At 40.7% G+C, this 14,724-nt stretch overlaps 1 protein-coding gene across 5 annotated transcripts in view; it reads right to left on the bottom strand.

The window, feature by feature from the left end:
* LOC105465752 (androgen induced 1) overlaps window positions 1-14,724 on the bottom strand; it is a 275,445-nt gene that overhangs the window by 115,470 nt on the left and 145,251 nt on the right. For 2 of the 5 annotated variants that reach the window (XM_011714329.3, XM_071096534.1), the window contains one exon: window positions 208-470. The exons of the other annotated variants lie outside the window; for them this stretch is intronic. In XM_011714329.3, the coding sequence (XP_011712631.1) occupies window positions 228-470 (243 nt within the window). In that variant the 3' untranslated portion in view covers window positions 208-227. Of the gene's footprint in view, window positions 1-207; window positions 471-14,724 lie in introns of those variants that run through there. 5 annotated transcript variants of the gene reach the window in all.

Here is a 14,724-nt window from a genome sequence, read left to right as displayed (position 1 = left end):
CCTGTTCATTTTTTCATTCACAAGTTACTCACAAAGCATCTACTCTGGACCATGCACTTTTCTGGATGCTGGGGGATGGACAAGACAGATAAGATCTCTCTTTTCTATGGGTTCACATTTCAGTGTGTGTAGACGGAGTCAAGTAAACGTAAATATAACAAACTAAATACATATGTACATAGTAATAAATGTTATGAATTCAATAAAACAGGATGTCCAGGGTATCTTTAATCAGGATGGTCAAAGAAGACTTCTCTCAGAAGGTGACATACAAGTTGGAACCTGAAATAAGAGAAGGGGCCAGCTTTGACAAGCTCCAGCAGAGGAAGCAGCCAAGACCCTATGACCTGACCCCAGCCCCCTAAGCTAGATTGGCGTGTTGGCATGAGCAGCTCAAGATGAGGCTGGTGGTGAGAATTCCAGGTAAGGTGGGAGGATCTGCAGCACAGTTCACAGGACAAAGGAAGTACCTGGCAAAAAGAACAGTTGGGTCATTATTCATATTCTGAAAACTCCATGACATAGTAATGCCCTTGTGTAGTGAAGGCAGACAGAGGTCATGGCTTCTCTGTCGGGTGACACCCCAAAATGCCCAGGCCTGGGCACAGGGACAGGTTTCCATGCTACTCTGCTAATCTAACCTACTCAATCTAAAAGCACAATCTACATTTTAACCATGGGAGAGGAGAGAATTTTAGAGCTGGAAAATAACTGGGCCTGCTCATATATCAACAGTCATGATAAGGAATAATCTGAGGCTTTCTTGAAGCCCTGAGGAGTAGAAGAGTTAAGAGGGTGGGATTCTAGACCACCGGCCCTTATTCCACCCAGAGGAGTTCTACCGGCATCTGTTCTTTTGTTATATTTTTCACTTGAAAACTGAGTTGTGTTGCTAAAAAAACTCCAAGGCTTGAAAATCACCAGTTGACTCCAGTTTTGTTTTGTTTTGTTTTTGGACATAGGAGCTCAATCTGTCACCCGGGCAAGAGTGCAGTGGCACGATCATAGATCACGGCAGCCTCGACCTCCTGGGCTCAAGTGATCCTCCCACCTCAGCCTCCCAAGTAGCTGGGACTACAGGCATGCACACCTCACCTGGCCTGACTGCAGTTTCATAGATAAGGGACCTGAGCCTCAAACTGAGCCCGAAGGTCATTAGCTAATTAGCAGCAACCTGGGGCTAGAGTCCCTCTCTTGACTTCTGATTTAATGTTTCCCATCTGCTTTATTACATTAGAACACTTATTCTGATCTTTACAGATATGGCATTTGCTTCTCTTCAGCTCTATGTCAACCAGTATGTGTTCCCTTTCATATAAGTGTGTATCTGAGTTCTGATGCTCTAATGAGTTCTGCTATTTTGGAAAGTAACTCTTCTATTTAATTAATTTTGAACAACGAATACAGGACCAGTTTTCAGTATATTTTCAGTTCACAGAGGTTTCCTCAGAACCAAAAGATGTTTCAGCTAGGGTCTAGGAGTGAGGTTTGAGGGGAAAAGGATTAAAGAAACAATTTCTGAAAGGATTATAAAAATGTCGAATTGCTCTGTGCTACCTGAGGGAAAACTAAAGCTGAAAATTGGTTAAAGAGAAAACTGTGGAATCAGGGGTCAGAAAGTAGCAGAGATTCAGGAAGATAATAAAAGACACAATTTTCAAAATGTTGAGAATGAAGAAGGGTCCTTCATTGTTACCTTTTTGCCAAGGGCTTCCTTTGTGCTGTGATGCCTATTTTTAAGAATCGCCATCTTAGATCATGAGAATGGTTTATGTTCTATCTCAACTCAAGTTTTTGTGGTGGAGGATACCATCTGGATACTTTAAACCATTAGAAGCTGGTTTAGTGGAAGCAAGAAATCTGTAAAGATTTGTAAAGGGACATGTCAAACCCTTGCTTCAGGGACAGCAAGTTGGGCTGGAGATTTGGCTTAAATAGCAACGAATTTCCTATTTGGAAAAGAACAGTAACGATGGGGAACATATGATATTTTATTCTATTTTTGACCATGGAAAGCAATCCTGGCATGTAGGGAAAGGTATCCAAAGTGTTTCCCAGATTAGCTGACAGTAGTGGGTAAGATGCCTTCCTTTGGTTAATTAATGCTGGCAGCTAGGGCAGGTGACCCAAGCATTTTCACAAGGTTGGAAATTTGCAGAGTTCAAGGTTTTGGAAGAAGTTAAACAGGATTCTCTTCAAAGGAGAGTAAAGATGTTCCCCAAATATCCCACAACTAAATGGAAGAACAAACCCTAAGTGAGGACAATATTAACAGTTAGTATAAGTTAATATCTTCACTCTTTATGGAGTTCATTTAGGTTGCAAAAGACAAGTAAGTGAATTCACAAATGAGACGATGCAATTAGCAACACGCAAATGAGAAAACATTCACACTAAAATAACAATGAGCTGTTGTACTTCCTTCTATTGCATGAGTGCTGACAGGGTTTTAGGGAAACTGGTGATCTCAAGCATGGCAGGGGGCATGGTAAATCAATATAGCCCTTCTGGAAAGCAGGTTGGTAATACATATTGAGCCATAAACATGATCCTACCATGTGATCAGTAATCCCATTCTTGAGAATCTATCCTAAGTAATCAAAAATATGTGGAAAGTGGCCGAGCGTGGTGGCTCACGCCTGTAATCCCAGCACTTTGGGAGGCCAAGGTGGGCAGATCACTTGAGATCAGAAGTCCCAGATGAGCCTGGCCAATATGGTGAGACCTTGTCTCAACTAAAAATACAAAAATTAGCTGGGTGTGGTGGCAGGGGCCTGTAATCCCAGCTACCTGGGAGGCTAAGGGAAGAGAATCACTTGGACCTGGGAGGCAGAGGTTGCAGTGAGCAGAGATCACACCACTCCACTCCAGCCTGGGCAACAGAGCGAGACTCCGTTTCAAAAAAAATAAATAAATAAAAAGTAGAAAGCTATAACCTTAGAGACGTTTGTTGAAATAGTGTTTAAAAGAACACAAATTTAGAATAGGTGAGAAATTTCAATTCAACAAATGATAATTGAATATCTACTATGAGTGGGGTGTACTAAGGCAGAGTTCCATCCCTCAATAATTTATAATCACAATTTAATGACTGTACTCTTTGGAATATTATGCAACCATCATATCAATCCAAGTTTTTGACTGTAGGCAATAGAAACTGACCCTGAACATCATTAACACGACAACAACAAAAAACACAATGTTTGGAAGGCAATTGGGGTTCACAAAATTAAATGGAGTCTGAAGGATCAGGCTGGTAAAATGCCAGCAACAAGAGCTCTAGAAGTTTGGTTGTCGGAACACCAATAAGCTGGTTCTAGTTCTATGTTAGAAATAAATTATGAAAACTTAACGAAAAGCATAAAAATTTCTCAATTGAATATGTCAAGTATTGTGTAATGAAGAATACTACTGTTGACTTCTAACAGTGGTTTTGCTACTAACTAGTCATAGAACCCTGTGTGACTTATTTTACATTTCCCAGCCCTAATATTACAGCCATGTGTAAAATGAAGAACCAGATTAGAGATTATTTAAATGATGGTGCTCTGCTAGCTTCCTTGTCGCTTGAGTCTATATCAAGAGAGGCAACGTGTTTGAGATTCCTCCTTTCCTTTAACTGCTCTCATGCAGCTGGGGAAGACACTGTAGAGAAGCATAGACCACTTCTGTTTAAACCTGGACGCAGCCACATAATCTGTCTCAATACAAAGTTCCAGCTATGTACTACCCATCAGTTGGAGTTTGCATGGAAGGAGAAATCAATTTGCCATTCCTGGTCTGTACTATGTTGTTCTATATTGACAGGATAAGTTAAACCAGAAAAGCCAAGACATCCTAGCAGCAACAAGTAAAGTCTCTGCTGAACAGAATCTCCAAGAGTAGCTCTTGTCCTGCTGCTAAACATCAATTCAGCTTGTACAATCTCCCTGGTAACAGAGTACAATAAGCTATCATCCAGGCAGCCTGAAAGTTTTGTCATATAATTCAAACAGATTTTAGGAGCTCTCAGCATGGTGTTCTTCATTCAGTTCCTACAGGCCTTGCCCTTTGTCCTCTATCCTCCCTGTCCATATACCTGATGACTGTCCCATTTATATTCTGCTGGAATCCTCCAAACTGAACATAATGGAACTTAGAAACCTAGAAAAGCCCTGGATCATCCGGTCTTAATAATCAAAAGAGTCTGGAAACAGAAATGTCAGAACTTTGTATAATCAAATAAGGATCAGTTAAGGGAGAAGGAGTCTACTGAAGGTAACACTTTTTAAAATGAAACAAGAGTCTTGACAGTTTCTCTCTTTCAAATCAAGTTTCATCTCACCAATAAGATGTGTTCATTAGGGTGAGATTTAGCTATATATATCACACGGACTCAAAATCACCGTGCCTCAGAGCAGGGATCAGTAGGCTACAGTCTATGAATCAAATTCAGCCTGCCACCTGTTTTTGTAATTAAAATTTTATTCCAATGTAGTCACTCATTTATTTATGTATTGACTGTGGCCGCTTTTGAATTATGACAGCAGAGTTGAGGAGCTGTGACCGAGACTGTATGGACTACAAAGCCTAAAATGTCTATTTTCCGGCCTTTTACAAAAATGGTTACTAACCACTGCCTTAGAGTGTTCATTCATTACTCTCTTATGTAAAGAAGTCTAGAGGCTGGGACTGTAGGATTAATAGTGCCATCAGAGAACCAACCCATTGCATCTTTTTGCTTTGACATCCTAGCACACGGGTGCTAGGATCCTCTAGGTCATCTCATGGTCCAAAGTGCTGCTGGGACTCAGCCGCCATATCTAAATATGTCAAATCCAAGTCTGAAGAAAGAGGAAAAGAAGACACTGGTGAAGGAGGGTTCCTCCTTGATGAGTCAGCTCTCATTAAGCAGTCCTCTTGATAGTTCCACAAAACACTCCACTTCTATTTTATTTGCCAGAACTTAGTTGTTTGCCATGTCTACCTTCAAGGCACACTGGAAAATACTGTATTTTTTTGTTTGTTTGTTTTATTGTTGGTGGCCACATACCCAGATAAAAATAAGAGTCCATTGTTCTGGAGAAAGGGGAAAGTGGATGCTGAGTTAGGATAGCACCAGTCTTTGCTAAAAAACACTATTATTTAGTGACCTCATGAGTATCAGGATTCACAGCTCATCCATACCTTTTTCCATTGTGGGGGTGGCAATGTTTAAAGAATGAAGAATTTGCATTCTGACATCATAAATACAATTTATTTTGTCTTATGTTTAATCAGTTGGTGTGCATATTAGCCAATTATTAATCGGTCAGTGATAGATCAATTCATTCATTCAACAAGACCTACTGAGCACCTACAATGTTACAGGCTGAGAGTGAAGCAAAGGGATCTGAAGTGCAATAAACCCAATCTCTGCCCCCAAGAAGTCCCAGGTCAATGAAGGAGAAAGACAAGTAAATGGACAATGGCCATTCAGGGTGGGAAATTTCCCACACCACTGTATATTTGTACACCACGGAAAGCACACAGGAAAGGCTTACAACTTGAGGTGCATGCTGATGAACCAGTTGGGAGGAGTTTGTGGGAGAAACAAGAGCACAGCTATTTCAATATGAGGGATTAGCAGGTGCCAAGACACAGAGGGCAAAGGGAGAGAACAGGCATGGAGAGGTTGGTGCAGCACAGGTGTGCAGGGGGAGGAAGGTGGGCAAAAATCACACCCAGAACAGAAGGGACCATGGCACCAAGATGTTGGGTTTCATCCAGAGTAGGCACTGAAGAGTTCCCTTAGAAGCAACAGGACTAATCTGTGTTTCATAAGGATGAAACTCTGGCTACAACGAGGAGGATTTGGATGACATGTGAAGGCAGGAAGACAGGGGAGAAAACCTCTATTTACCCCATCACATATTCTGCAATGGTGCTTAGGTTAAAGTATGACCTTGTATTGTTGCACAAGAAGATCCACTCACCCAATAGCTAATTAGCAAAGAGGCCTAATAATAATAACCTGGAATTCATTTAATCCTCATAGCCATCCTGGGAAGCCTCATCTTATAGAAGAGGTAACTGAGGCTCAGAAAGGTTAAATGGCTTGTGTAAAATGTCACAGCTATGAGTGACAGAGTGGGACTTGCATTAAGGTTTTCTGATCTCAAGTCCAGTTCTCTTTCTGCTGCATGAGAGCAATGAGCATTCCAGACTCAACCAGTCACCCTAAATTCAGTCCAGGCAGGACTATCTGCATGTTTTGGCAGGAACATATCTTGATGGCATTAAATGTAGGAAAACACGGAGGCATTTCCCTTCTGTTACTTTATGAGGCAAGTTATCAAGAGTATTTTACTAGGCTTTGGCAAAGTCTCTTAATAGGAAAAATCAAGCATATGTTTTATTATACTTTTGTTCAATGTTGTGGCAATTATTCAGAAACTCATGAAAGATCTGTTTCTTTAGCATTCCAGCTTTCTATTTGATTATAGTCCATCTTGCATCATTTATGTGGAGAGCCACAAGAATTATCAAAATAGACATATTAAAGTCTCAAGTCAACTACATTTAATAAATTTTAATCTTTTAACTTGTTGTCATAGATTGTTGTCTTCTCAGAAAGAACTTCCCAGGCCAGGCGTAGTGGCTCACCCCTGTAATCCCAGCACTTTGGGAGCCTGAGGCAGGTGGGTCACCTGAGGTCAGGAGTTTGGGACCAGCCTGGCCAACATGGTGAAAACCTGTCTCTACTAAAAATGTAAAAATCAGCCAGGTGTGATTTTTACACCTGGCAGGTGCCTGTAATCCCAGCTACTTGGGAGGCTGAGGCAGGAGGATCGCTTGAACCCAGGAGGCAGAGGTTGCAGTGAGCTGAGATGCAGTGGAGTTCCACTGAACTCCAGCCTGGGTGATAGAGTGAGACTCTGTCTCAAAAAAAGAAAAAGAAAAAAGAGAAAAGAAAAGAAAGAAAGAAAAAGAAAAAACTTTCCAGACACCTGCGCTCCTCTCCCAACCTTCATGTTTGAGTTAGATGCTGCCCCTCATTTATTATACTATCCAGTGTGCAGTCAAGGAGCTTAGAAACCTGCTTCATGATTGTCAGCTTCCTCGCCTGTTTCTCACTTCAAAGATGGTAAGATCCTTGAAGTCAGCAACAGGATATTTATTTGTCTTTATATATCCAGCGTCTGGCACAGTGATTGCCATTTAGTAGCTCACAATAATTATTTGTAGACTAATCAATAAAATTAAGCAACAATGTATATTTAAAATGATACTGTATCAAAATCCTTAGCACATTAAAACGATTTTTACTTTCTCTGTAATTTTACTGCCAAAAAAACACAAAAGCTCTAAGAACAACTTCAGAGTATTTCAAGGGGCTATTAGGGGTCCATTTGGATATTTGTTAAGATTGAAGATCACAATGCTTTTTCAGAAGTTGATCCAGAGATGGCTGCATTGTGGTTCCATTTTTTTTCTCCCTCTGTCATATCTCCCACAATAAGCACAGGCTTTGCAGATTAACTCTGCCTTGGTTTAAAATCGGAAATGTTATGTTGCTGTCTTAGAAGATGAGATGTTATGCTGGGCACATATATGCCTTTCGAATTCACTCTGCTTTCTGTTTGTCAGCCCACCATGCTGCTACTTGATAGGAGGAAAAGGCTCCTATGTTTTGGTCTGAATAGGAGCTAAACTCAAGGGACTTACTGCCTACAGACACACAAACACTCGAAGCTCTTCTACATTCATATGTTTTACCACTCTCCTGAAGAGTGTGGCACCCTGAGCCACCGAGTTTTCATTTTTTTGATTCAGTTTGAAGGCCTGAATGAAGTGCTACTACAAATTAATGAGACATTTTCATGAAACGGAATTCCTATTCAGGAATTCATGATCTGGTCAGTCATCTGCTTAAAACATGTCTGGAAGTCATTGTCTTAAACCCTGTTCTAAGAGTGAGGTAGGAAACCCCAAACAAATCTTGTACTACCACAGGTGATGCAGAGGGAGCCTGAAGTCCTGATTAATTTCCTCACATTTGTGTGCTCCTTCCCATCCTATAGGGAGGCTGGGGTAAAGACGGTTTGCTTGATTTCAGAAAATGCTATCTGCTGAGCTTTAAAGACTGTCTATATAGTGTGGTTGTGGGTTTTTGAAAAGGTGGAGAGAAGAATGGGCTTGAAGCATGAGGCAATTAAAACTGGTCTTCAAGAATACGTGGAATTTGAGTTGTTGGTGGGTTACAAGCATTTTTCAACCTAGGGCAATGTTGCTGTCTGGGGGACATTCAGCAATGTCTTGAGACATTTTTGCCTGTCACAAATTGTAGGAAGAGGGGTTGTTACTGGTGAGAAGAGGCCAAGGATGCTGCTAAATATTCTACAATGCACAGAACAGCCCTCAGGCCCTACCCAACAATAATTATCTGGTCCCAAATAGTCAATAATGCTGAGGCTGAGAAACCCTGGGTTACACAAAGGACATTCAGAACAAGTAGGATACCACAGGAAAGGAAAAATTTAGAAATAAACTTATGTTGGATTTTTTTTTTTTTTTTTTGAAACAGGGTCTCGCTCTGTTGCCCATGCAGGAGTGCAATGGTACGATCTCAGCTCACTGCAACCTCCACCTCCTGGGTTCAAGCAATTCTCCTGCCTCAGCCTCCCGAATAACTGGGTTTACAGACGTGTGCCACCATATCTGGCTAATTTTTGCATTTTTATTAAAGACAGGATTTCACCATGTTGGCCAGGCTGGTCTCGAACTCCTGTCCTCAAGTGATCCACCAGTCTCAGCCTCCCAAAGTGCTGGGATTACAGGCATGAGCCACCACACCTGGCCAATTATTATTATTTTTTTTTGAGACGGAGTCTCACTCTGTTGCCCAGGTTGAAATGCAGTGATAGATACAATTTCGGCTCACTGCAAGCTCTGCCTCCCTGGTTCACGCCATTCTCCTGCCCCAGCCTCCCTAGTAGCTGGGACTACAGGTGCCCACCACCATGTCCGGCTAATTTTTGTATTTTTAGTAGAGACAGTGTTTCACCTTGTTAGCCAGGATGGTCTCGATCTCCTGACCTCATGATCTGCATGCCTTGGCCTCCCAAAGTGCTGGTATTACAGGCGTGAGCCACCGCGCCTGGCCCGATTGTTGGAACTTTTAAAAATTGTTTAGACTCCTTCTCATCAATCTCCACTTAACCTAATGTTCACATATGAAGGACTTATGGGATATTTTCACATTTAAATATTCCTTTGCTGTCGGTACAGAGTATAAACTAGGAAATTTGCAATGTGGGGGGGCTCTGTGGTTCCCGGAAATGGGTTAGCCCACACTAGAATTCACTCTTTCAGGATCCTGTGGCCCATGTCTCCTTCATAGCACCAGCCACAATACACATCAATGCAATTCTTATTTATTATATGCCTCCTGTACTAGAATATAAACCTCCCACAGCAAAGGACTGGATCTGGTGTGCTTCCGGTTTATCTCAGAGCCCACCAGTGTCTGGCGGTGGGAGGGGAGCTAAGAGAGTAAACTCTTGAGTCAAACTGCCTGGGTTTCAATCCTTATTTCACCATTAACTCACTCTGTCACCTTAGGCAAGTCACTTAATTTTAACAAAGGCTCAGTTTCCCCATCATATAGAGAGGGATATCTGGTGCCTACCTCACAGATAAAACTAAGTAAGTTAATATGTGCAAAATGCTTACTAAATGTTTGTTGATGAGGGAAGCATCCAAAAGCAAGCAAAGATAGGGTTAAAAATCTGTCTGCCCCCTACAAAATTAGGAAGAAAAAACTTCATAAAACATATTGGCTTCTACCTTTTTGGTGCTCAAAAAATTTAAGACTTTTCTTTGTAATCTATGGTGGAAGGCTGTATGTTAATATTTTTAGTCAAAAGGCCTTGAAAGCCATAGCAGAAGACACAATTTTGCCATATTGATTTGACTGAATAAATGTTCCACCCAGTGTCTCCGCCATGTCGGTTTCTCTCTACATATTTTCTCTAGGTTAATTTCATTTTTTATTGTCTCCTGATAAAAACTGATTTATGGCACTTTGGTAAGTCTACTTAAGAAAGGAACTGAGTATTCTGTGGTTGAATGCCACTAGTCTCCTTCCTGTATATGAGCAGCCTCTTTCTACAGTGTTACATTCTTCAGCATCACAGGGATCTTCCAAGTACACAGAGGGTTTACACTTTGTTTTCTTTTCTTTTTTTTTTTTTTTTTTTTGAGATGGAGTCTCGCTCTGTCGCCCAGGCTGGAGTGCAGTGGCGCGATCTCGGCTCACTGCAAGCTCCGCCTCCCGGGTTCACGCCATTCTCCTGCCTCAGCCTTCCGAGTAGCTGGGACTACAGGCGCCCACAACCGCGCCCGGCTAATTTTTTGTATTTTTAGTAGAGACGGGGTTTCACCGTGGTCTCGATCTCCTGACCTTGTGATCCGCCCGCCTCGGCCTCCCAAAGTGCTGGGATTACAGGCGTGAGCCACCGCGCCCGGCCTACACTTTGTTTTCTAATTCAAATTTTCTGAAACTTTACTGTGTTCTGTACATCTACTACTCCTTCAGGTTCCTGATCTCTTGCTACTTTTCATCTTTCCTTCACTATTTCCTATGTGTCTACCTTGTGGAAGCCCTGGGGAGAGAATCATGATCTCTGGTCATTCACTTAGGTACACAATTATTCGCTTGACACTCAAGAAGCATTTATTGAGCACCAGTGTATTAGTCCATTCTCATGCTGCTAATAAAGACATATTCAAGACTGGGTAACTTATAAATGAAAAAGGTTTGACTTATAGTTCAGCATGGCTGGGTTGGCCTCAAGAAACTTAAAATCATGGCAGAAGTGGAAGCAAACACGTCCTTCTTCACATGGTGGCAAAGAGGAGAAGAATAAGCAAATGGGGGAAAAACCCCTTATAAACCCATCAGATCTCATAAGAACTCACTCATTTTCACAAGAACAGCCCAAGGGTAACTGCCCCCATGATTAAATTACCTCCCACCAGGTCCCTCCCATGACACGTGGGGATTATGGGAACTACAATTCAAGATGCGATTTGGGTGGGGACACAGCCAAACTGTATCAACTAGTGTATTTGAAGCTCTGCTCCTGGCTTGTGGGATACAGCAGTGAACACGACAGGCAAGGCCTTGCCCTCCTAGAATAGACGTTCTTGAGTGTGAAGGGAGATGGTAAGAAATAAGCAAGCTAATGAACAAGGCAATTTCTGACAAGACAATATTCTTACAAAAGAAATCAACAGTATAATTGTACTAGTTTTCTATGGCGGCTATTACAAATTACCATGAACTTGGGGGCCTACAACAACACATATTTATTATCTCACAATTCAAAGGTCAGGAGTCTGACATGGGTCTCACTGGGCTAAAATGAGGGAGTTGTCAGGGCTCTGTTCCTTCTGGAAGCTCTAAGGGAGAATCCATTCCCTTGCACTTCCCAGTTCTAGAGTGGGTCCACATTCCTTGGCTCATGGTCCCCTCCTCCATCTTCAGAACCAGCAATGGCCAGTGAAGTTTTTTTACATCGTATTACTCTGACATTGACTCTTCTGCCTCCCTTTTCCATATTTAAAGGATCCTTGTGATTACAATGAGCCCACTGAGATCATCCAGGATAACCTACTTATCTTAAAGTTAGCTGATTAGCAATTTGCATCTCATCTAAAACCTTAATTCCCCTTTACCATGCAACATATTCACAAGTTTTGGGAATTAAGACTCCTTTAGGGGACATGAGTCTGCCTACCACAATGATATAATGGGTGACCATGACCATGATTTTAGTATCCTGTTCAATACCTACATAGAAGAGATGTTTGGTAAATTCAGTACTTGGTAAATGGATCACAACTATATATATTTGCTTCTTGTTAAAGGGTCAGAGCAAGGGCTGTGTTTTCTTTATTGCAGGAACTGCAGGGGTGAGGTGACTTCAGCCAACCTTCTAGGTTAACTAAAAGTTTTCCCAGTGCAGAGAGACACTCAGGGGGCCCTGCTCTTAATACATAAGGCTCCAGAGGCGAAACCCCCCAGCCTTTCTCCTGCTTGTCCTCTATGTCTAGCTGCTGCCATTTGGCTACTGCAGGACCCAGGGTGGTGATCTTTCTTCATCTCCTCTCAGCAATTGCTTCTTCCTGCAGCTTCCCTGAGCACTCCACCACCTTCATTTCTGTCGGCTGTGGCAATTTTCCTGAATTATAAATGGAGATTTTTTTTTAAGGATCCTAGGAGATCATTTTCCAGATAAGGAAAGTGAATTTTAGAATAGCTGGGGGAAAATATCTAAAATGGTTTAGAAAGGCTTTTGATGGATGAAGTGTGAGATTAGACAGTTTTATGGGGTTGCTTTTATGCAGTATGAATATGGTAAGTTTAATTTTTAATTTCTGCAGCGTTGCTTGATTTTATGATGCCACTATTTTGCTGGATGTATCTGACAAATGCTATTCTTCCTCCTCACTAAATTACAGCCTTCCGTTCCTTAAAATGTCTCATAAGAATTAAGCCTTGACAGTCTAACAAGACCTAGTATCACTGACCCTTCCTGCCCCTCATTATATAACACAGTTGGCTGCATATGTGTCACTTTGCCTTTTTCATTTGTATGTATCTATCTTATTCTGAATTCATGGCTGTGTTCTCCATGCAAATGTAAGCTCTCAGCAGAAAGGGAGAAAGTGGTCCATGGCTCTTATTTTGCTTGTACTTCTATCCAATGGCTACAGAGTTCTGTGGCCAGAAGTTGCTAAGTTAGATTATTTAATAAAGAGTGTTGCTTGAAAATACTGTAGAAAGATAATTTTATTTCCTATTTACCTTTTACCTGTGCAATAGAACATGGGCAGTGTTCATCAGAAAGATTTCAGAATTCATTTTTTTCAGGGAAAGTAACAACAAGGCATACTGGAACATTCAAGAAGGCCAGTCTTACTCACAAGAAGAAAAAGCCTCTACAGTGCATTCCTTAGAATGCTTTAGATGGCATTCTGGTCTCATATTTCATATTGAGTTATAGCCAATTAGAAATTACCCTTTATACAGACAGACATTTTTATCTCTCTATAGAATGGCCACTAAAATCTCTCACCTAGAAGATGGTAAAGCAAGTCTGAAATATCCTAAATTAAAGACATAACTCTACTGACTGAAATTCTGAGGGTAACAAACCTTTTAGGCAAAATGAATTATGTCTGTCAATGTTATGTTTTATGCTTAGCAAAATGTACTGTGAAAAAAATGAGAATTTATTTTCTTAATTTCCTTTCTAATTTTTCCTTAAATCTACCCTAAGGATCAGCACAAACTCATTGATTTTATATTCTACTCCCATTTGGAATCTGAGATCAGGAAAGAACTCACCTTCTATGACCAAGAATGTGAGTTGCCTGAGTTTTCAGTCTGCTATGGAAGCCCAAATAACTAGTTCCACCTTGCTTCTGGACACGAGGATATAGCTGATGACACTGTATTTATGACACAAATGGGAAGGGACAGGGGTGTGTGTGTGTGTGTGTGTGTGTGTGTGTTGTAATGGTTATGGGAAATCTAAATTGAAAGTTTGCTGCATGTAGCTATAACGTTCGCTTAGATAATTGCTTTTTGTAAACATAGTTTCTTACAAAGTCTTTGCTTGCTGCTATGGAAGCAATGACATTAACAGAAATAACAGTGGTGCCACAAATCTTCAGGGATTTTTTTTAATGGAAAGGAAAATTCTAAAACTAAAAATATACTTTTTATTTGCAACTATGGGAATACAAACACCAGAAAAACACAAGAGGACTGTATATTTGGGACATGGAAGGTATTCTATCTGGTGGTTTTAGCAAGACAGTCATGGAATGGAATCTAAGTCTTAAGTCATTGCAATTGGGGCAAAGGAGGGGAACAAAACTGCATTCACAAAAAGAAGATTACCTGGAGGGTGTGATACAACTCCCCTCATTTGTTCCTCAACATGCTCCATGTACCACTCTTATGGATACAGGGGCAGCACCTTAATATCTCTTGAATTTATATTACTTATGATATCTGAATTGACATTTATTTTGCAGTGCCCATTAAAAAATGTCCAGATCTAAAAGCACTGAAATATAAGAGAAATGCCTTCTATTTTTGTCTCCACTCTAAACATCAACACTAGTTGAACTTCTGAAGGCACGTTATTACAATCAGTGGCCTAGCTCATTTAAGTTGGCCTCTATCAGCCCTATTACCAAAGACCATGAAATGGTTTTCTGCATGCTTGAACTTAATGATCTCATAATTATTGCTGTAAATTATTTATATCAAAATGCTGACTCATAAAACTTGGTTACAGAAAAATTTTCTTTAAATTAAAGACCTCTATGCTTTTTGTTTTTGTTTTTGTATCTTTTTGCTTTCTTCCTGATCTTACAAGTTATAGAGGGTTAAAAGGAGAAATGTTACTTTCTGAATGTTAAATCCACTGCAGGGCTGTGGTAGACCTATGCCAAAAAAGCAAAGATTTGCCTCTGTTTCTCTTATTAAATGGATATTTGAAAATACTACCACTAACCTCTGAAATCTGAAAATGAGTGGAGTTGGATTTATGCCCTTCTGTTAGCAGGCTGGCAGTGGCACCTATATTTACAAAGTTGAGTATATTATACCAAGGATATTTTTATTCACTTAAATTTTACATCAGTTAATTGATTTAGAAAAATATTATTCCAGATTTTTGTGAT

Source organism: Macaca nemestrina, chromosome 5 (assembly GCF_043159975.1).
Source record: "Macaca nemestrina isolate mMacNem1 chromosome 5, mMacNem.hap1, whole genome shotgun sequence".
NCBI classification, from domain to species: Eukaryota; Metazoa; Chordata; class Mammalia; order Primates; family Cercopithecidae; genus Macaca; species Macaca nemestrina.
The sequence above is the reverse complement of the archived record's forward strand: the minus strand, read 5'-3'. Positions and strand labels throughout refer to the sequence as shown.